The sequence below is a fragment of the Saccoglossus kowalevskii genome, chromosome 22 (genome assembly GCF_978046115.1).
Source record: "Saccoglossus kowalevskii chromosome 22, keSacKowa6.1, whole genome shotgun sequence".
Taxonomy (NCBI): domain Eukaryota; kingdom Metazoa; phylum Hemichordata; class Enteropneusta; family Harrimaniidae; genus Saccoglossus; species Saccoglossus kowalevskii.
Window position 1 is genome coordinate 2,752,931 of NC_140662.1, and position 22,443 is coordinate 2,775,373.

General features: G+C 36.4%; 1 protein-coding gene across 1 annotated transcript in view; it reads right to left on the bottom strand.

The window, feature by feature from the left end:
- Positions 1-22,443, bottom strand: part of LOC102806598 (U5 small nuclear ribonucleoprotein 200 kDa helicase-like) — a 71,853-nt gene that overhangs the window by 16,606 nt on the left and 32,804 nt on the right. The window contains exons 16-31 of the mRNA XM_085496079.1: positions 20,361-20,510; positions 19,555-19,651; positions 19,230-19,375; positions 18,371-18,475; positions 17,679-17,960; positions 16,923-17,156; positions 16,627-16,710; positions 16,197-16,303; positions 15,073-15,364; positions 14,695-14,765; positions 14,339-14,439; positions 13,560-13,733; positions 11,866-12,026; positions 9,718-9,945; positions 4,355-4,546; positions 3,777-4,013 (exon numbers count right to left, since the gene is read on the bottom strand). Of these exons, the coding sequence (XP_085352205.1) occupies positions 3,777-4,013; positions 4,355-4,546; positions 9,718-9,945; positions 11,866-12,026; positions 13,560-13,733; positions 14,339-14,439; positions 14,695-14,765; positions 15,073-15,364; positions 16,197-16,303; positions 16,627-16,710; positions 16,923-17,156; positions 17,679-17,960; positions 18,371-18,475; positions 19,230-19,375; positions 19,555-19,651; positions 20,361-20,510 (2,661 nt within the window). The remainder of the gene's footprint in view (positions 1-3,776; positions 4,014-4,354; positions 4,547-9,717; positions 9,946-11,865; positions 12,027-13,559; positions 13,734-14,338; positions 14,440-14,694; positions 14,766-15,072; positions 15,365-16,196; positions 16,304-16,626; positions 16,711-16,922; positions 17,157-17,678; positions 17,961-18,370; positions 18,476-19,229; positions 19,376-19,554; positions 19,652-20,360; positions 20,511-22,443) is intronic.

The following is a 22,443-nucleotide window of genomic DNA, read 5'->3' on the forward strand; positions in this document are numbered from 1 at the left end:
CCCATATAATGTGTGATGTATGAGTGAAGTTTGAACTTAATCGGTCCATGCATGTTCGAGATACAGGTGATCACGGACGCACGAACGCACGGACGGATGGACGGACGGACGGACGGACGGACGGACGGACGGACGCACACAGGGCAAAACATATTAAGTCCCCGTTTTCGGACTGCGTCCGAACGGGGACTAATAAAGTGCAAGAATCCAGAAAAATATTATCAAGTTTTTATTATCATACATTAATATTAACAAATCGTGTGAAATTGAACTTTTATGTACAGAGAAACACATATTTATGCTTTGGTTGACAGCACTTCTCAAAAAAAAAAAAAGACGACGACTTTATACAATTGTCAGACATGCAGCGAATAGTATGCTTTTGTAATATATGCAGTTTCAATGGCTTTGCTTTCCGAGAAAAGAATTCTGGCTCTGCACCTGAAAAAAACAAAAGAACATTTAGTCAAAAGTAAGCAGAGATTGTAGCATATATGCTCCCATTAGCTGTTAAATTTAATTAAAAAAGATATTTGTGTACCGTCTTTTCAGTACGAAAACATATTACTTAATATATTTATACCAGCCCGAAAGAAATTGCAAGTTTTCACTGAGCAATTAGGAATATACATGGACAACAATTGATGCATGTTTAGCAATATACTGTGTGAAAGGCTGCAAGATGTAATGAAGTAGCAAACCAATCACTAATCGAGTCGGACTGGCTGGGAAACTGCACAATACATACAAAAATATATGTATTTTATATATGAGCAGCTCCACCAAATATAAAAATATTCTTTCCATAGTTATGACTCTAATGTGAATGTGATTTTCCACTCCTTAGCAATAGTAGTATTGTATTGTACTGTATCGTACAAGTTTATTGTGATTCTATATGTGTTTGTAATATTATTTAGCTTTATTTAGCATTCTGTTTAGTTGGTGAACTTTACTGTATCTTAATGTAGTTTATTTTATTTTTATACGACCATAGAACAACTCACTGTAGTTTGTTTTAATGTTGAATAAAAATTAAAATCAGTCACTGTATAGTGGTGACGTATTGTGCGAAATTGTTGCAAGGACAATACTTTTCTCAATTTGCGATTACCGTAGTCATGCGTCAATAAAAAATGCATGGAATGGTCGGCAGTATCGATCAAGTTCGTCTAGTGTGACATTCGTGGCTGGCGACAAGATGCCGTATAATTGTTTAAATAAGCGTCAAGGAGGAGTGAAAGGCCCGAATTTGGTTCTACAAAAGGCGTCATGAAATGTTGGAAAATTACAGTCAATAAAAAAACTGTTTACATGAAAACAAAAAATATTCACTATATTTATTATGCATTATTTTTTTGTTGGTAGCAAATGATCACGGTACGGTAGCTTACTTGTTTTCGAAGTGTTGTAATTGTTGATTAGTACTCAGTAGTGATTATATTAACGTACAAAAAAAAAATTTGTTGAATTGTTATGAAATGCAAGTAAAATTGAACTTAGTTTTATAGTAAGCAAATGTTTTTGGTTACGTGTTAACGCTTGATGAGACGATATCCACCATGTTATCCATGCCCACGACGCGTGTTTATTGACCAGATAGGTCAAGTCGCTAATCAACCAATCAAAATGCTGGATGGATAAAACATTTAAATATGACAGTTCAGCGACCTCATGGTGAAAGCAACACGGAAGACCAGATTTACCGATGTTTTAGTGCGATCTTTTGGCTTCGTTTCTCATGGGGAAAAAGGCATGATTTTTTTTAATCGGATTTTAAAAATAAATAAACGTACCGTCCCAAATAAAAATGTACCGGGTGGAATTTTTCTGTTGAAAAAATAAACGTACCAGTGCGTTTATATTGGGACATTTAGCGTTGTGGGCAAGCTCTCCTGAGTAGCGACATATTTTTAACTTCGCCTATTGCGTGACCAGTGGATTACGTAAATAAACCAACACTTTCAATGAGTACATGCCGACCCAACTAAACTTGTTTATGGCTGTTTATGAACAGCGAGGACGCATCTCGTAGAACAATAGCTGTGGAAATCATAAACAAATGTAAATGTTGCAGAAATCAAGCATGGCGATAATGATTTTGAGCGAGGCAGAGTCTGGCAAGCATCTCAGAGCAGCACTGCGCCGACACCACCACGACGTTTGAATCCCGTTGAGAGCACTGCAAACCTCTTAAATCACGAGGTAAACTTTCAATTAATACAATACATAATCAGTTCCTACAACCATAATAAAAAGGCAATTTTTCTGGCAAAACTCTCGCCAGGTTAGCAATAGTTTCTCATGATCACCAAACCCGAGACACAAACGATAATACAAAGTGTATAAATACCATAACAAGCACAGTTTCTTACCTTTGAAATTGACGAGACACAATTTTGTCCATATAAGCGTTGCACAAATAAAGATACAATTCCGGGATACAATATCCTCACAAAAATGACTGATTTCCACTGAGACGAGAACTGCATAAGCGTCATCAAAACTCGGATTAAACTCGGGTAATTTCGGGAAAAGTCGGATTTTGAAGGAAAAATGTTAAAAATCAAGGAAAAACACAGTGAAACTTTGAAGAATCGAAAAAATAACTTGATGCGCACAATAGCACCATCAATTCCTGTCTCTGTACCAACTCTGAACTGAATTGGATCACACATGTGTGAGAAAAAGCTGCTAACATGAAAAAGTGCACACACATTTGCACAGACACGATCGAAATTAATACCTCCCGCCCGGATCGCAGATCTGGCGGGGGCTAACAAACATAGCTGGAATCAGGGTTTAACCGGACTCCACAAAAAGAAGTTCGCCGTTTCTGTTCTAAGTTTTTTGGATTTCAGCATTCCCATGATGTATCCTTCGAAGGAAAAGATGTACAATAATAAGATTATTATGAGGATACGTCAAAGTATGCACTCAGAGAGTATGAATTTACGGCAGAATGCGGTATTTTGTGGATGGTGTCTGAAGCTTACTTTAGGGCTCAAAGAATTCAATAATAGTAGCCACGTCTTTCACCGCCTCCCATTTAGTTCATAGTTATTACACAATGATTCACATTCTCCAAGCCTTGATGGATTTCTGCCACTGATGGCATGGTTGAGGGTTCAGAATCAGTCTCTGCCACAGGCAACATTTTACAACTCAATCCAAGTGATCATGCTTTGTTTTCTTTTTACAAATATGCTATATTACATAGTTTTTAAGCAAAAATTCAGCAAATTTGATAAATAACCATGGAAACGTCAAACACAAAAAAGTAGGCCCACTCCTGGTTCAGTCAATCCTTGGAAAAAGATTGATGAATCCTGAGCAGGAATTCTTTAAGAGTAGAGGTCATGACACCATTTTGTGTTTGTTATAGGTTTCCATACCAATACCCTTTAAGTATTATTTATATATATATCTCTTTCTGATGCTATTCTGAGACCCAAATTATCAGCTGTAGAGCCCAGAAATTGACAACAACTCCATGAAATGCAGTGTCAGAAATTAGATTAATTTGAGTGTTTTTTAGAATAATTACAATGTTGTTTTGAACATGTGTGTGCACTTCAATTTACTTGAACATTATTGACACAACTTTAGAGTTGTATAATTGCACCTCACATAGAAGACACACTTCGAAGCACAACAAGCAAAAAAAAGTAACGCGGCCACAGCAAAAAAAAAATGCAATGCTTGAAAAGGCTAAGGAGAAAACTGGGTAGCTAATAATTTACACAGAAAATGTATATTTGCATCAGATGACCTACCTCATCCGATACCCTACTAAGATGAGCTTCCAGATCTTCTTTGTGGCAATGAAGAAACCGACTTTCCTGCTCATCGGCAGAACAATACGTCAAAAGATCAATTGCTGTGAGTCTGGTCTGTTTTCTTGATGGGACAAACACAATGACTGGCTTCTTTGGAGAATGTTTTAAAATGGCGTTGTAAGTTGGCTTCACCATAGCAATTAATCGTGATGCATTATGGGTAATGTTGAAGCCCTAAAAATAAAAAAACAAGAATGCGTTATTACATCCTGAAGGGATTACTTTTCAAATTATATAGTCTTAAGGCTAACAAAACTAAATTATGTGGTTCTGATGACACTTGTTTTTGTACTTTATTATACATCTTTCATTTTGCACTTTTCCAATTCAGCCAATTCACTGAATACTATTGATTTGTGCATGCATCCAGGTTGCCATAGAAACTTTATGTTCAAAAACATAAATCCGGCCAAACTGAGTAAAAGACTGTGTTGATTGCTACATTAGTGCATCATGGTTCTGGTGCTATATTTTTGGGTGTATTATATCTAATTTACTTAATAACGTTAACTTACCTGTATATGTAGTTCTAATGGTACAGGTCTGACATTAGGATGGAAGTTGAAAGTCTGTGTCGTACTGCATCCTAACCATTGTCCAACATCTTTAGCATTAGATAGAGATGAACTCAGTGCCACTATACGTATATTCCTCTCAATTTGAGACGAGATATATCTCATACGAGAACATATTACCTCCAACACAGGCTGAAATGACAACACAGTAAACAATTTGAGATGAGATATATCTCATACAAGAACATATTACCTCCAACACAGGCTGAAATGACAACACAGTAAACAATTTGAGATGAGATATATCTCATACAAGAACATATTACCTCCAACACAGGCTGAAATGACAACACAGTAAACAATTTGAGATGAGATATATCTCATACAAGAACATATTACCTCCAACACAGGCTGAAATGACAACACAGTAAACAATTTGAGATGAGATACATCTCATACAAGAACATATTACCTCCAACACAGGCTGAAATGACAACACAGTAAACAATTTGAGATGAGATATATCTCATACAAGAACATATTACCTCCATCACAGGCTGAAATGACAACACAGTAAACAATTTGAGATGAGATATATCTCATACAAGAACATATTACCTCCAACACAGGCTGAAATGACAACACAGTAAACAATTTGAGACGAGATATATCTCATACAAGAACATATTACCTCCAACACAGGCTGAAATGACAACACAGTAAACAATTTGAGATGAGATATATCTCATACGAGAACATATTACCTCCAACACAGGCTGAAATGACAACACAGTAAACAATTTGAGATGAGATATATCTCATACAAGAACATATTACCTCCAACACAGGCTGAAATGACAACACAGTAAACAATTTGAGATGAGCTATATCTCATACAAGAACATATTACCTTCATCACAGGCTGAAATGACAACACAGTAAACAATTTGAGATGAGATATATCTCATACAAGAACATATTACCTCCATCACAGGCTGAAATGACAACACAGTAAACAATTTGAGATGAGATATATCTCATATGAGAACATATTACCTCCAACACAGGCTGAAATGACAACACGGTAAATAATTCTTGATGAGATATATCTCATACAAGAACATTCTACCTCCAACAGAGGCTGAAATGACAACACAGTAAACAATTTGAGACGAGATATATCTCATACGAGAACATATTACCTCCAACACAGGCTGAAATGACAACACAGTAAACAATTTGAGATGAGATATATCTCATACAAGAACATATTTCCTCCAACACAGGCTGAAATGACAACACAGTAAACAATTTGAGATGAGATATATCTCATACAAGAACATATTACCTCCAACACAGGCTGAAATGACAACACAGTAAACAATTTGAGATGAGATATATCTCATACGAGAACATATTACCTCCAACACAGGCTGAAATGACAACACAGTAAACAATTTGAGATGAGATATATCTCATACAAGAACATATTACCTCCAACACAGGCTGAAATGACAACACAGTAAACAATTTGAGATGAGATATATCTCATACAAGAACATATTACCTCCAACACAGGCTGAAATGACAACACAGTAAACAATTTGAGATGAGATATATCTCATACAAGAACGTATTACCTCCAACACAGGCTGAAATGACAACACAGTAAACAATTTGAGATGAGATATATCTCATACAAGAACATATTACCTCCAACACAGGCTGAAATGACAACACAGTAAACAATTTGAGATGAGATATATCTCATACAAGAACATATTACCTCCAACACAGGCTGAAATGACAACACAGTAAACAATTTGAGATGAGATATATCTCATATGAGAACATATTACCTCCAACACAGGCTAAAATGACAACACACTAAACAATTTGAGACGAGATATATCTCATACAAGAACATATTACCTCCAACACAGGCTGAAATGACAACACAGTAAACAATTTGAGATGAGATATATCTCATATGAGAACATATTACCTCCAACACAGGCTGAAATGACAACACACTAAACAATTTGAGACGAGATATATCTCATACGAGAACATATTACCTCCAACACAGGCTGAAATGACAACACAGTAAACAATTTGAGATGAGATATATCTCATACAAGAACATATTACCTCCAACACAGGCTGAAATGACAACACAGTAAACAATTTGAGATGAGATATATCTCATACAAGAACATATTACCTCCAACACAGGCTGAAATGACAACACAGTAAACAATTTGAAATGAGATATTATCATACAAGAACATGTTACCTCCAACACAGGCTGAAATGACAACACAGTAGTAAACAATTTGAGATGAGATATATCTCATACAAGAACATATTTCCTCCAACACAGGCTGAAATGACAACACAGTAAACAATTTGAGATGAGATATATCTCATACAAGAACATATTACCTCCAACACAGGCTGAAATGACAACACAGTAAACAATTTGAGATGAGATATATCTCATACGAGAACATATTACCTCCAACACAGGCTGAAATGACAAAACAGTAAACAATTTGAGACGAGATATATCTCATACAAGAACATATTAGCTTCATCACAGGCTGAAATGACAACACAGTAAACAATTTGAGATGTATCTCATACAAGAACATATTACCTCCAACACAGGCTGAAATGACAACACAGTAAACAATTTGAGATGAGATACATCTCATACAAGAACATATTACCTCCAACACAGGCTGAAATGACAACACAGTAAACAATTTGAGACGAGATATATCTCATACGAGAACATATTACCTCCAACACAGGCTGAAATGACAACACAGTATTAAACAATTTGAGATGAGATATATCTCATACAAGAACATATTACCTCCAACACAGGCTGAAATAACAACACAGTAAACAATTTGAGACGAGATATATCTCATACAAGAACATATTAGCTTCATCACAGGCTGAAATGACAACACAGTAAACAATTTGAGATGAGATACATCTCATACAAGAACATATTTCCTCCAACACAGGCTAAAATGACAACACAGTAAACAATTTGAGATGAGATATATCTCATACAAGAACATATTACCTCCAACACAGGCTGAAATGACAACACAGTAAACAATTTAAGATGAGATATATCTCATACAAGAACATATTACCTCCAACACAGGCTGAAATGACAACACAGTAAACAATTTGAGATGAGATATATCTCATACAAGAACATATTACCTCCAACACAGGCTGAAATGACAACACAGTAAACAATTTGAGATGAGATATATCTCATACAAGAACATATTACCTCCAACACAGGCTGAAATGACAACACAGTAAACAATTTGAGATGAGATATATCTCATACAAGAACATATTACCTCCAACACAGGCTGAAATGACAACACAGTAAACAATTTGAGATGAGATACATCTCATACAAGAACATATTACCTCCAACACAGGCTGAAATGACAACACAGTAAACAATTTGAGATGAGATATATCTCATACAAGAACATATTACCTCCAACACAGGCTGAAATGACAACACAGTAAACAATTTGAGATGAGATATATCTCATACAAGAACATATTTCCTCCAACACAGGCTGAAATGACAACACAGTAAACAATTTGAGATGAGATATATCTCATACAAGAACATATTACCTCCAACACAGGCTGAAATGACAACACAGTAAACAATTTGAGATGAGATATATCTCATACGAGAACATATTACCTCCAACACAGGCTGAAATGACAACACAGTAAACAATTTGAGATGAGATATATCTCATACAAGAACATATTTCCTCCAACACAGGCTGAAATGACAACACAGTAAACAATTTGAGATGAGATATATCTCATACAAGAACATATTACCTCCAACACAGGCTGAAATGACAACACAGTAAACAATTTGAGATGAGATATATCTCATATGAGAACATATTACCTCCAACACAGGCTGAAATGACAACACAGTAAACAATTTGAGATGAGATATATCTCATACAAGAACATATTTCCTCCAACACAGGCTGAAATGACAACACAGTAAACAATTTGAGATGAGATATATCTCATACAAGAACATATTACCTCCAACACAGGCTGAAATGACAACACAGTAAACAATTTGAGATGAGATATATCTCATACGAGAACATATTACCTCCAACACAGGCTGAAATGACAACACAGTAAACAATTTGAGATGAGATATATCTCATACAAGAACATATTTCCTCCAACACAGGCTGAAATGACAACACAGTAAACAATTTGAGATGAGATATATCTCATACAAGAACATATTACCTCCAACACAGGCTGAAATGACAACACAGTAAACAATTTGAGATGAGATATATCTCATATGAGAACATATTACCTCCAACACAGGCTGAAATGACAACACGGTAAACAATTCTTGATGAGATATATCTCATACAAGAACATATTACCTCCAACAGAGGCTGAAATGACAACACAGTAAACAATTTGAGACGAGATATATCTCATACGAGAACATATTACCTCCAACACAGGCTGAAATGACAACACAGTAAACAATTTGAGATGAGATATATCTCATACAAGAACATATTTCCTCCAACACAGGCTGAAATGACAACACAGTAAACAATTTGAGATGAGATATCTCATACAAGAACATATTACCTCCAACACAGGCTGAAATGACAACACAGTAAACAATTTGAGATGAGATATATCTCATACAAGAACATATTACCTCCAACACAGGCTGAAATGACAACACAGTAAACAATCTGAGATGAGATATATCTCATACAAGAACATATTACCTCCAACACAGGCTGAAATGACAACACAGTAAACAATTTGAGATGAGATATATCTCATACAAGAACATATTACCTCCAACACAGGCTGAAATGACAACACAGTAAACAATTTGAGATGAGATATATCTCATATGAGAACATATTACCTCCAACACAGGCTGAAATGACAACACACTAAACAATTTGAGACGAGATATATCTCATACAAGAACATATTACCTCCAACACAGGCTGAAATGACAACACACTAAACAATTTGAGACGAGATATATCTAAACAATTTGAGATGAGATATATCTCATACAAGAACATATTACCTCCAACACAGGCTGAAATGACAACACAGTAAACAATTTGAGATGAGATATATCTCATAGAAGAACATATTACCTCCAACACAGGCTGAAATGACAACACAGTAAACAATTTGAGATGAGATATATCTCATACAAGAACATATTACCTCCAACAAAGGCTGAAATCTCATACTACTGTAACTATAATTTGACTCACCCCGTTATCACCACCAATAAGCTGTAATTCATCGACTATGAATAAATTGACATTCTGCACATTTTTACGTTGTTTCCATCGCCTAGACAACACATCCCATTTCTCTGGTGTACTGATGATAATATTTCCCTTTGCTAACAGTTTCAGATCAGTGCTGGTTTCACCGGTTAATAAAACCACTTTCTTACCAATTTGTAATTGAAATTTAGTATGCCAATCATTGTACACCTGCAGAAAAAACAAAACAATATACTCACACTATAAGTAATAAGATCTGTTTTATAGAGATGTGATTATATGACATCATTATATGGAGGTGTCACTATATGGAGAAGTTGCTATTAAAAAGTCAGTACTATATGAAGATATTACTATAAAGATGTATGTATGGAATGTGTTACTGTGGAGATATTATTAGGAAGGTGTCACTGTATGGAGATGGCAGTATAGGGAGATGTCACTACATGTAGGTAACTACAATGTGGAGATGCCACTTATACAAGGGTGTCACTATATAGAGGTGTCACGAGAAGTGTCAGTGTGAGAAATTGTTGCTATATGGAGATGTCAGTGGGTGGAGGCATCACTATATGGAGATGTCAATGGGTGGAGGCGTCACTATATGGAGATGTCAGTGTGTAGAGACATCACTATATTGAGATGTCAGTGGGTGGAGGCATCACTATATGGAGATGTCAGTGTGCAGAGACATCACTATATGGAGATGTCAGTGGGTGGAGGCGTCACTATATGGAGATGTCAGTGGGTGGAGGCGTCACTATGTGGAGATGTCAGTGTGTGGAGGCATCGCTATATGGAGATGTCAGTGGGTGGAGGCATCACTATATGGAGATGTCAATGGGTGGAGGCGTCACTATATGGAGATGTCAGTGGGTGGAGGCGTCACTATGTGGAGATGTCAGTGTGTGGAGGCATCGCTATATGGAGATGTCAGTGGGTGGAGGCATCGCTATATGGAGATGTCAGTGGATGGAGGCATCGCTATATGGAGATGTCAGTGGGTGGAGGCATCGCTATATGGAGATGTCAGTGGGTGGAGGCATCGCTATATGGAGATGTCAGTGGGTGGAGGAGTCACTATATGGAGATGTCAGTGGGTGGAGGCATCGCTATATGGAGATGTCAGTGTGTGGAGGTATCGCTATATGGAGATGTCAGTAGGTGAAGACATCGCTATATGGAGATGTCAGTGGGTGGAGGCATCGCTATATGGAGATGTTAGTGGGTGGAGGCGTCGCAATATGGAGATGTCAGTGGGTGGAGGCGTCGCAATATGGAGATGTCAGTGGGTGGAGGCGTCGCAATATGGAGAAGTCAGTGGTTGGAGGCGTCGCTATATGGAGATGTCAGTGTGTAGAGACATCACTATATGGAGATGTCAGTGTGTAGAGACATCGCTATATGGAGATGTCAGTGGGTGGAGGAGTCACTATATGGAGATGTCAGTGTGTAGAGGCATTGCTATATGGAGATGTCATTGGGTGGAGGCGTCACTATATGGAGATTTCAGTGGGTGGAGGCATCGCTATATGGAGATTTCAGTGGGTGGAGGCATCGCTATATGGAGATGTCAGTGGGTGGAGGCATCGCTATATGGAGATGTTAGTGGGTGGAGGCATCGCTATATGGAGATGTCAGTGGGTGGAGGCATCGCTATATGGAGATGTCAGTGGGTGGAGGCATCGCTATATGGAGATGTCAGTGGGTGGAGGTGTCACTATATGGAGATGTCAGTGTGTAGAGGCATTGCTATATGGAGATGTCAGTGGGTGGAGGCGTCACTATATGGAGATTTCAGTGGGTGGAGGCATCGCTATATGGAGATTTCAGTGGGTGGAGGCATCGCTATATGGAGATGTCAGTGGGTGGAGGCATCGCTATATGGAGATGTTAGTGGGTGGCGGCATCGCTATATGGAGATGTCAGTGGGTGGAGGCATCGCTATATGGAGATGTCAGTGGGTGGAGGTGTCACTATATGGAGATGTCAGTAGGTGGAGGTGTCGCAATATAGAAGACGAAACAATTCAAGATTTTCTTGGAAGGTGATGTGTCAATAATTTTTTTCTAATCATCCACCTTGATTCAAACACTACTGTGATTGTTACCATGGAAATGTCAGACTCACCATTTCAGCTAATGAATCCAATGGCGTAACATAAACACATCTAGCATCAGTATTATGGGATAGCATACGTAGTATTGCCAATTCACCAATCACAGTCTTACCACTACCAGTAGGTGCTCCCACAAAGACGTTATCATCACCATTATATACAGAATTAAACACTGTAATAATAAATAAAACGATAAATGGGCAAGACAATTCAGACGTATTACTGCATCAAATTTCAAACTTACTTTTTTATTTTCTTGAACAATGTACAAATGTACTGTACACACATTAATTATTCACTGTTTTTTTATTACACTAATTTTACAGATAAGTATCATCCGCTAAATAAAATCCCTGAGAACATGCAAGATAATAATAGAACTCATTGTTTCCTTGTTAGGTTTGTGAACTTTAAAAATAGTGAAATTAAATGCCAGTGAAAATAAATGATTTTACAGTATTTTACATTTATATACATTGCATAGGACTCCCATGAAAGATTACGTAAACAGAAACTTACCCTGTGTTTGCATCAGATTAAAAATGGTGAATTTATCTTGGTACATCGACCCCCATGAAAGATTATGTAAAGTAAAACAGAAACTTACCCTGTGTCTGTATCAGATTAAAAATGGTGAATTTATCTTGGTACATTGACTCCCATGAAAGATTACGTAAACAGAAACTTACCCTGTGTCTGTATCAGATTAAAAGTGGTGAATTTATCTTGGTACATCGACTCCCAAGAAAGATTATGTAAAGTAAAACAGAAACTTACCCTGTGTCTGTATCAGATTAAAAATGGTGAATTTATCTTGGTACATCGACTCCCATGAAAGATTATGTAAAGCAGAAACTTACCCTGTGTCTGTATCGGATTAAAAATGGTGAATTTATCTTGGTACATTGACTCCCATGAAAGATTACGTAAAGCAGAAACTTACCCTGTGTCTGTATCGGATTAAAAATGGTGAATTTACCTTGGTACATCGACCCCCATGAAAGATTATGTAAAGTAAAACAGAAACTTACCCTGTGTCTGTATCAGATTAAAAATGGTGAATTTATCTTGGTACATCGACCCCCATGAAAGATTATGTAAAGTAAAACAGAAACTTACCCTGTGTCTGTATCAGATTAAAAATGGTGAATTTATCTTGGTACATCGACTCCCATGAAAGATTACGTAAAGTAAAACAGAAACTTACCCTGTGTCTGTATCAGATTAAAAATGGTGAATTTATCTTGGTACATCGACTCCCATGAAAGATTACGTAAAGCAGAAACTTACCCTGTGTCTGTATCGAATTAAAAATGGTGAATTTATCTTGGTACATTGACTCCCATGAAAGATTACGTAAAGCAGAAACTTACCCTGTGTCTGTATCGGATTAAAAATAGTGAATTTATCTTGGTACATCGACTCCCATGAAAGATTATGTAAAGCAGAAACTTACCCTGTGTCTGTATCGGATTAAAAATGGTGAATTTATCTTGGTACATTGACTCCCATGAAAGATTACGTAAAGCAGAAACTTACCCTGTGTCTGTATCGGATTAAAAATGGTGAATTTATCTTGGTACATTGACTCCCATGAAAGATTACGTAAAGCAGAAACTTACCCTGTGTCTGTATCGGATTAAAAATGGTGAATTTATCTTGGTACATTGACTCCCATGAAAGATTACGTAAAGCAGAAACATACCCTGTGTCTGTATCGGATTAAAAATGGTGAATTTATCTTGGTACATTGACTCCCATGAAAGATTACGTAAAGCAGAAACTGGCAATGCTTGTAGATCTAGTAACTCAGTTGGTGGTGGGTTCTTTTCTGGCAGAATTAGATGACGGAATGACACAGGTAGTTGTGTTTCTGATGCTGTAATAAAAGAAAAAAGAAAAGCACTTAATTCAAATACCATGATACTTTTAAATATATTTCACATGTGCTTTAGATCTATCCCGTTTTACTGTCATTATCAATTTTTAGTCTATGCTGATTTCCACTCTCTTGATTTAAAATAAGCAAACCTAAACTCATAATTTGTGGACATGTACGAATGACATCAACTGGTATGATGCACTTTGCATACAATGGAAGGTAATGGCGTCCTTGTTGAAAGGAAACGCACATACATGTAGTACAGTTCCATTGATTGCATTTCGAAAGGGGGGGGGACAGTAATTTGCATGGCCGATGACCTCAGTAACTACATTGGACGTAATGACTGACCTACGGCCTGAGTTACAGCATTGAGGGCTTAACATGAATGGCACGACCTCAGTAACTGCACTGGACATAATGACTGACCTACGGCCTGAGTTACAGCATTGAGGGCTTAACATGAATGGCATGACCTCAGTAACTGCATTGGATGTCATGATTCACCTATGACCTGAGTGACTGCATTGAGAGATTAACATGCATGACCTAACCTCAATAACTACATAATTGACCTATGACCTGAGTGACTTGTTACTCACCAATCCACCTATCAGATACTACTCTGATGAAGTACTGTGGTGGAAGCGGCTCGAAGACGGGTACGAAGAACTTTACAACATGTTCATCTTGCGAGAATTTACTGTAACAAAATTACATCAATCATGAAAAACTATAACCATGGCAACATCATTCCACTTTTAATATCAAAGTATGAACAAGTACAAATAGATGTACATTGTGAGAGTTGTGTAAAAAATACAAGATTGTAATAATTCATTTTTTTCTCGCAGAGTCATGATTTCATTGTGATAGTGTAAATTAAAAACTAAATATTAAATCTGCTTTAGTATTGATGTACCTTGAACTATCAGAAGTGAGGAATACAAATACTAACCTCTTTAGTAAGAAATATTCATGATGTAAAATTATTTCACTGTCAACGTCTTCCACCAAGATCCAGAAAGCCTTTAAAAAAAAAGACAATTCAATCACGAAATACTCTGGTATCATAGCATTGATTTCAAGAAAAACTATGTGCAACTTGCATGTGCCTTGACATGTCAGATTAATATGGACTTGTACATACATACATTATTTCCCCCAAATCCTGCAATAGTACTGTACACATTCATTTCACTGCAATTGATATAAATATGGAGACCGCAGACACATTGAGTTCACTAAACTACCCCTACAGCAGATGATAATACTAAATCTACTTACAACAGAGGTTAACTTTACTGGTTGAAATGATCTAGCTATTGGTTCTTACCTCACAACCACCATGTACTTTATCATCCCACTGAAAATCAGGAGTGATGGTCAACTCCACCCGTAAAGTAGACCTAGTAATCGGCTGAATATGAGTGGACAGCTCTAACCTCGGAAACTGATGCAGGTATTTATGGATAGTTTTTCCCATCTTAGGCATTCTAATCAATTCACCAATCTCATTATGTCCGAGATCATAAAATCTGTCCCATGGAAAGTTTTTCTTCTCTATTTTCTTGACCACTTCATCTGGTATCTTCTTAAACTGTCTCAATGGACTCATGGATTGCCACCTACAGTATGAACATACAGGTTAAACTTTCTTGTTAAACTGCAATGATAAACCTTCCTTCTGTTTATACATCAATCTCTTGCCTCCCATTATATTGACTTATTCAAATCTGTTTTTTTTTGTTAAAACAAACAGAATGTCAACTGGAAAAGATTAAAATAAAAATACATTAGACCACAGGTAAATTACTTTGGGTTTGCAACGCGCATAGTACTGTATGGTGACATCATGCCAAGATCCCATTCAAGTCTCATCTCGTAGATAGCGATACTGATGCTACGACCTTCTGACATGACATAGGCGGTTTGTAATAAAACATGTATTACCACATTCATAGTGAAAAAATGTAATACATCAAAAATGTACGAAAATATAGTTATCGTAATCGGAGCAGCTATTTTGATCCACCTGGACATCCCAATATCCTAGTTACCTTGGGCATGAGCATTCACATTTTTCTGAGTTGGCACACTTATACGAGAGAGAGATTGAAACAGGATCTTGGATTTTTTCATCCAAAGTACTGTTTTTGTAAATATTCTCATTGTATTATTTTGCATGTTAAAACCTGATGATGGTCCAGTGGGTGACAACTTGCCAGTATCAGAAACAATAGAATAGTGCCAATATGCAACATTTATTCTGATCAGAATTTCTGTGTGCTGGACGCCAGTGACTGACATGGGTAGATCCCTGGGCATGGTGAAGTGTGTGAAGGCAATTGCAGGCACCTAATTACAAATGAAATAATACATAAAGGGATTAAACAAGACTGCCATAGTCCATAGTTTCATCTGCTCATTTACATCAAAACAATAAACTAATGAACTTACATGCGTTTATCAATCATTTTGCATAGTGCCAGACATTTGTCAGCAAGCTGTGCCCAACCTCGATGTAATACTATCTCAAATATGGCTCTCATCAATCGACCTGCAGACTAAACACAGTGAGAATCATGGTTAGTGTACTTATGTCAATATTTGTAACAAAGTGTGACTTCATTGTAAGGTGGGAGGGAATACATATGCAACAACCATCGCCATCCACCCACATCAAAAGTTATACTACATGTACTAAACACATAGAACGTTTCTAACTGTACACTTTTTACCCCTGAATTTATCAAGTGTATCTATACGACAATACTCATGTATTTACCACCATACTCTGCATTGTATCCATTCAGATAACTACATAGGTATGAACCAGACATAAAGATTTCTAAGTATCACCTATAGGAGGCGCTATTTTTTTACTTACTTGGGTAATATACACCATGTCGGCAACAAGAGCAAAACCATCAAGTTTAAGTTGAGATATGTATGCTTGTAACAAAACATTCACCTGAAGTAAAAACAAACACAATGACGGTAACTGGAGAAATGATAAAACATCAGAAACTTTCAGTTTACTTTCAGATCTCAATGGAGGCAACAGTCATCTTTTTTTCACTTACATGAGGTCAAATGAAAACCAAACTTTCAATCTAGACTGAGTAATACAACAAACGACAATTAATTCAAAGGTCTCCAAAATATTTTAAAGAAGACTCCTACCTTGGCACTTGGTTCTTCTATACTCTCTTTAACAGGAATTGGAACACGTTCTAATAGTTTGTGCAGTTCCAATTTTTCCTCTTCTCTAACTGTGATGTTTTTGAACTCTCCTGATAACGAGAAAACACGGAACAATTCTATCTCACTCAGGGTCGGTTTTAACAGCTGGTTGTAGGTTGCCATGGTTTCGTTTGTACAGTAATAATGACTGGAAATACGTCCAAGTTCAGTCACCTGAAAGAAAGAGAACAGTGTAAGAAGTTCAGTTCAATAAGCCACTTTCATGACCCTTAAAGGTCACACATTCTGGTATTTTTGTTGCTATGACAAAATCACAAACATACACCATTGGGGCACTTTAATGTATATATTTCTGTTCTAAACAGAAACATTTTGTAATATACAGCCAGCCAGTAATATAGTATTGTTAGAGCAAACAGTAATATGAAAGAACACCATAGCATTCCCTTAACATTCAAACTCATTACACATCATCAATATACAAAGTTTGATTTCAGACAGACAGACAGACAGACAGACACGCGAATAGGCGAAAAGACAAACAGATGGACAGACAAAGCACATAGCTGTTCCTGCACAGAAACAAAATAAAGGAAACAGAAACAGGCATGCAATGATAAAATGGAGAAACACTTAGCCAACCAGTATCTATGGGGAGTCATGTGAGCTTAGCAGCCAGTTCAGTACGTATAGCGATCACTAAATAAATGCAATAGTAAATGAAGCAAATATTACCTGTAAATTACCAGATTTCTTATCATATTTCAACAGGTTATTCTTATCTAAGACAGAGGCAGTGGTATGTACAAGATCAATTCTTCTTTGTTCTAGAAATGGATCTGTGTCACGATAATCTGCTGCAACACCGTAGAGAGACGGGTGACGCATCATTCTAATGTAGAGATACGTATATCCTAACCAGTTAACGGCATCTCGTACATTCTGAATATTACCTAACACCACTTCGGCATTCAAGTTGTCAGTTAATTTATGAATGAACTGACTCTCAACCGGCAACTGAAACAAAATAAAACAAGTAATTGCATTACATAGATCTCTGTTCAAGAAATATAAGAAGTTTTAACATGAATTTGTAATTTAATTTGAATTTTAAGCACAAAACAAGAGTCTATTTGGGCATCATTATGAAAAGAATAGGCACGCCAATGTCTTCCAGAATACATTACTTGTTAAGCATGAATGTGATTGGACCAGTCATGTAAAAAATAGAAGTGGGGACTGATGGTTGGTTGGATGCACTGAGGTCAAATGATTACAAACATTATTTTGAATTGGTGCGAGATTTAAATGAGATATCATGCAAGACTTTGATATTTCATACGAGAACTCAATAACATCTACATGTATGCCATCTCAACTCGCAACCAAATCTTATTAAGTGTGCTGCACAATGTCTTATGTCCCACCTGTTGGTTCTGCAGAGATAGATAATACTGTAATTCTCCATGACTTGTTATAAGTATACCTTCACCTTTGGTGTCATACTGAGGACGGCCAGCACGACCCAACATCTGAAAGAGATAGCATTAATTATCAGTTCATTATATATAATTTCCTGGATAATATTTGGTACTGTACTGTAAAATACTTTAGTTTCAAATAATTATCGTATAAACACATTTTGACTGTTTTGTATGGAGATTATTTTTGATGAGTTGATGTGGAATATAGGAAAAAAGATATATACACAAGATTTTATTTTCACTAAATTTATCCTTTAAGCAAAAAAGGCAAACATAAATTCAAAACGGGAATGAAATATTTGATACTGTATGTTGTAAAGGAAACAGACACAGTACAGAACCAATGCATGTGCATATGTCTCAGAAAAAGTACTACCCGGGGGTAGGCACAAACAATAATTTGGTCCATAGGGTTGCGAAATACGACTTTGAACAGACAGACACCAAATTATAAGTCAAACTTTGCTTGAACAGGGACTAATAAATGATTAGATCTTGTGTATTGTGTAACAGTCACAAACCGAATATCTCCTGCAAAAATCAAATGATTTCTTTTTGAAAGCTCAATGTTGAAATGCCAATCTTACTCTGACCACCATCAAATGTGTATACAAGTAGCACATTATTAAGCGTGGAAATAACCCCAAAAATACCTTCTTGTTTGACTTGTGCTAAGTTTTGACACGAACATGATGATTTCACCTTTGTTTGTCATGTGTTTACGTTTAATTTCATGCATAAAATGCAATCTTGCAATGAACAGAAAATAGTTTGATATAGCAGTGAATATGATTGCTCTTACCTGGAGTACATCAAGTGCACCAAGTTCTACCCATCGCCCTTTTTCAGGATTATATACCTGTGTACCTTTAATTATGACAGTGTGGGCGGGTAGATTGACACCCCAAGCTAAGGTAGCGGTAGACACCAAAACCTGAATATGACGATCTGAAAGAAGAGTACATTCATACATCAATATCCCCAATTATGCAGGAACGTATTTTGTTTTTAAAGGGTTTTCAGTGTTATTTTCAAATTCATAAATCCAGATGACACATCACCCCATCATCATGTTCCCTGAAACGAGAACCAAAATCTTTTCTTTTATTGCTTTAAGTAATCCTTACCAGCGAAAAGATCTTCTACCAGTGTTCTATCAACTCTTGTCATACCTGCATGATGGATAGCAAAGCTGTACGGCAATAGATCTTTTAATTCTTGATTCTAAATCAATAAATATTATAAAACTAGTCAATCTAGAAATCACATTGAATCTATAAATCATATAGCATTTAAAACATTTCATTAACAAATATCTAAACTAGAAATCAAATTTAGGTGAACTAACAGAAATAAAAATAAAAATACCCATGATAATCCATTTCAAAGAATTTAAAAAAAAAGAAGAATAATTATCAAAAGTGTGTTTGATATGATTACGAGATTTCATTTAAAATAGAACCGATGTAATCATAGAATGGGACACAACATCAGAAAGAAATCAAACAAGAACAATCTGCACAGATAAAAACATTTTTATTTTCACTTTTCTGAGATTTTTTGTGATTTATTTTGAACAAAGCATTGGGAAAACGCCATAATAGGATACATATCTATTGATATTTTAATTTTTGATTACTCATTTATTAGTTCAAATCTTGCATCCTCAAAAATAATTACTCACTGGTTGTAATTGTCAGTGACATCATTTTAAACAAATACTAACATTCCATAATTCATGACAACTTATGAATACATAATAATTCTTTATTATAGGCTGAAATCAGATATAGAGATACAAAATCTTTTGTCTATACAAACCAAGGTTACATGTTCAAAATTTTACATTTTCAAGAATGTTCGAAATTTTACATATTTTGATGATCATATTTTTATATAAAACCAATCAATTAAATGATGTTACAAGACTTACATTAACTTGATCAGCCTCAGTTCTCAATACTTCAGTCGAAGCGGATCCTTCTCGTAAGAACATACCAAGTGTATCATGCTCTAAACACATATCACGTACAGCACGGGCAGTCTTTCCTGTTTCTTTTCGAGAATGAACAAAGACTAGAACCTATAATGTAATCACAATTATTAAATATTAATTATTTTGAAGTAATTTTGGTGCATACCTGTTTATTATGGGACAACTATGGTGTATACCTGTTTATTATGGGACAACTATGGTGCATACCTGTTTATTATGGGACAACTATGGTGCATACCTGTTTATTATGGGACAACTATGGTGCATACCTGTTTATTATGGGGACAACTATGGTGTATACCTGTTTATTATGGCGACAACTATGGTGTATACCTGTTTATTATGGGACAACTATGGTGCATACCTGTTTATTATGGGGACAACTATGGTGCATACCTGTTTATTATGGGGACAACTATGGTGCATACCTGTTTATTATGGGGACAACTATGGTGCATACCTGTTTATTATGGGACAACTATGGTGCATACCTGTTTATTATGGGGACAACTATGGTGCATACCTGTTTATTATGGGACAACTATGGTGCATACCTGTTTATTATGGGACAACTATGGTGCATACCTGTTTATTATGGGACAACTATGGTGCATACCTGTTTATTATGGGACAACTATGGTGCATACCTGTTTATTATGGGACAACTATGGTGCATACCTGTTTATTATGGGACAACTATGGTGTATACCTGTTTATTATGGGGACAACTATGGTGCATACCTGTTTATTATGGGACAACTATGGTGCATACCTGTTTATTATGGGACAACTATGGTGCATACCTGTTTATTATGGGACAACTATGGTGCATACCTGTTTATTATGGGACAACTATGGTGCATACCTGTTTATTATGGGACAACTATGGTGCATACCTGTTTATTATGGGACAACTATGGTGCATACCTGTTTATTATGGGACAACTATGGTGCATACCTGTTTATTATGGGACAACTATGGTGCATACCTGTTTATTATGGGACAACTATGGTGCATACCTGTTTATTATGGGACAACTATGGTGTATACCTGTTTATTATGGGGACAACTATGGTGCATACCTGTTTATTATGGGGACAACTATGGTGCATACCTGTTTATTATGGGGACAACTATGGTGCATACCTGTTTATTATGGGACAACTATGGTGTATACCTGTTTATTATGGGACAACTATGGTGTATACCTGTTTATTATGGGACAACTATGGTGCATACCTGTTTATTATGGGACAACTATGGTGCATACCTGTTTATTATGGGACAACTATGGTGCATACATGTTTATTATGGGGACAACTATGGTGCATACCTGTTTATTATGGGACAACTATGGTGCATACCTGTTTATTATGGGGACAACTATGGTGCATACCTGTTTATTATGGGACAACTATGGTGTATACCTGTTTATTATGGGACAACTATGGTGTATACCTGTTTATTATGGGGACAACTATGGTGCATACCTGTTTATTATGGGGACAACTATGGTGTATACCTGTTTATTATGGGACAACTATGGTGCATACCTGTTTATTATGGGACAACTATGGTGCATACCTGTTTATTATGGGGACAACTATGGTGCATACCTGTTTATTATGGGACAACTATGGTGTATACCTGTTTATTATGGGACAACTATGGTGTATACCTGTTTATTATGGGACAACTATGGTGCATACCTGTTTATTATGGGACAACTATGGTGCATACCTGTTTATTATGGGACAACTATGGTGCATACCTGTTTATTATGGGGACAACTATGGTGCATACCTGTTTATTATGGGGACAACTATGGTGCATACCTGTTTATTATGGGACAACTATGGTGCATACCTGTTTATTATGGGACAACTATGGTGCATACCTGTTTATTATGGGACAACTATGGTGCATACCTGTTTATTATGGGGACAACTATGGTGCATACCTGTTTATTATGGGGACAACTATGGTGCATACCTGTTTATTATGGGACAACTATGGTGC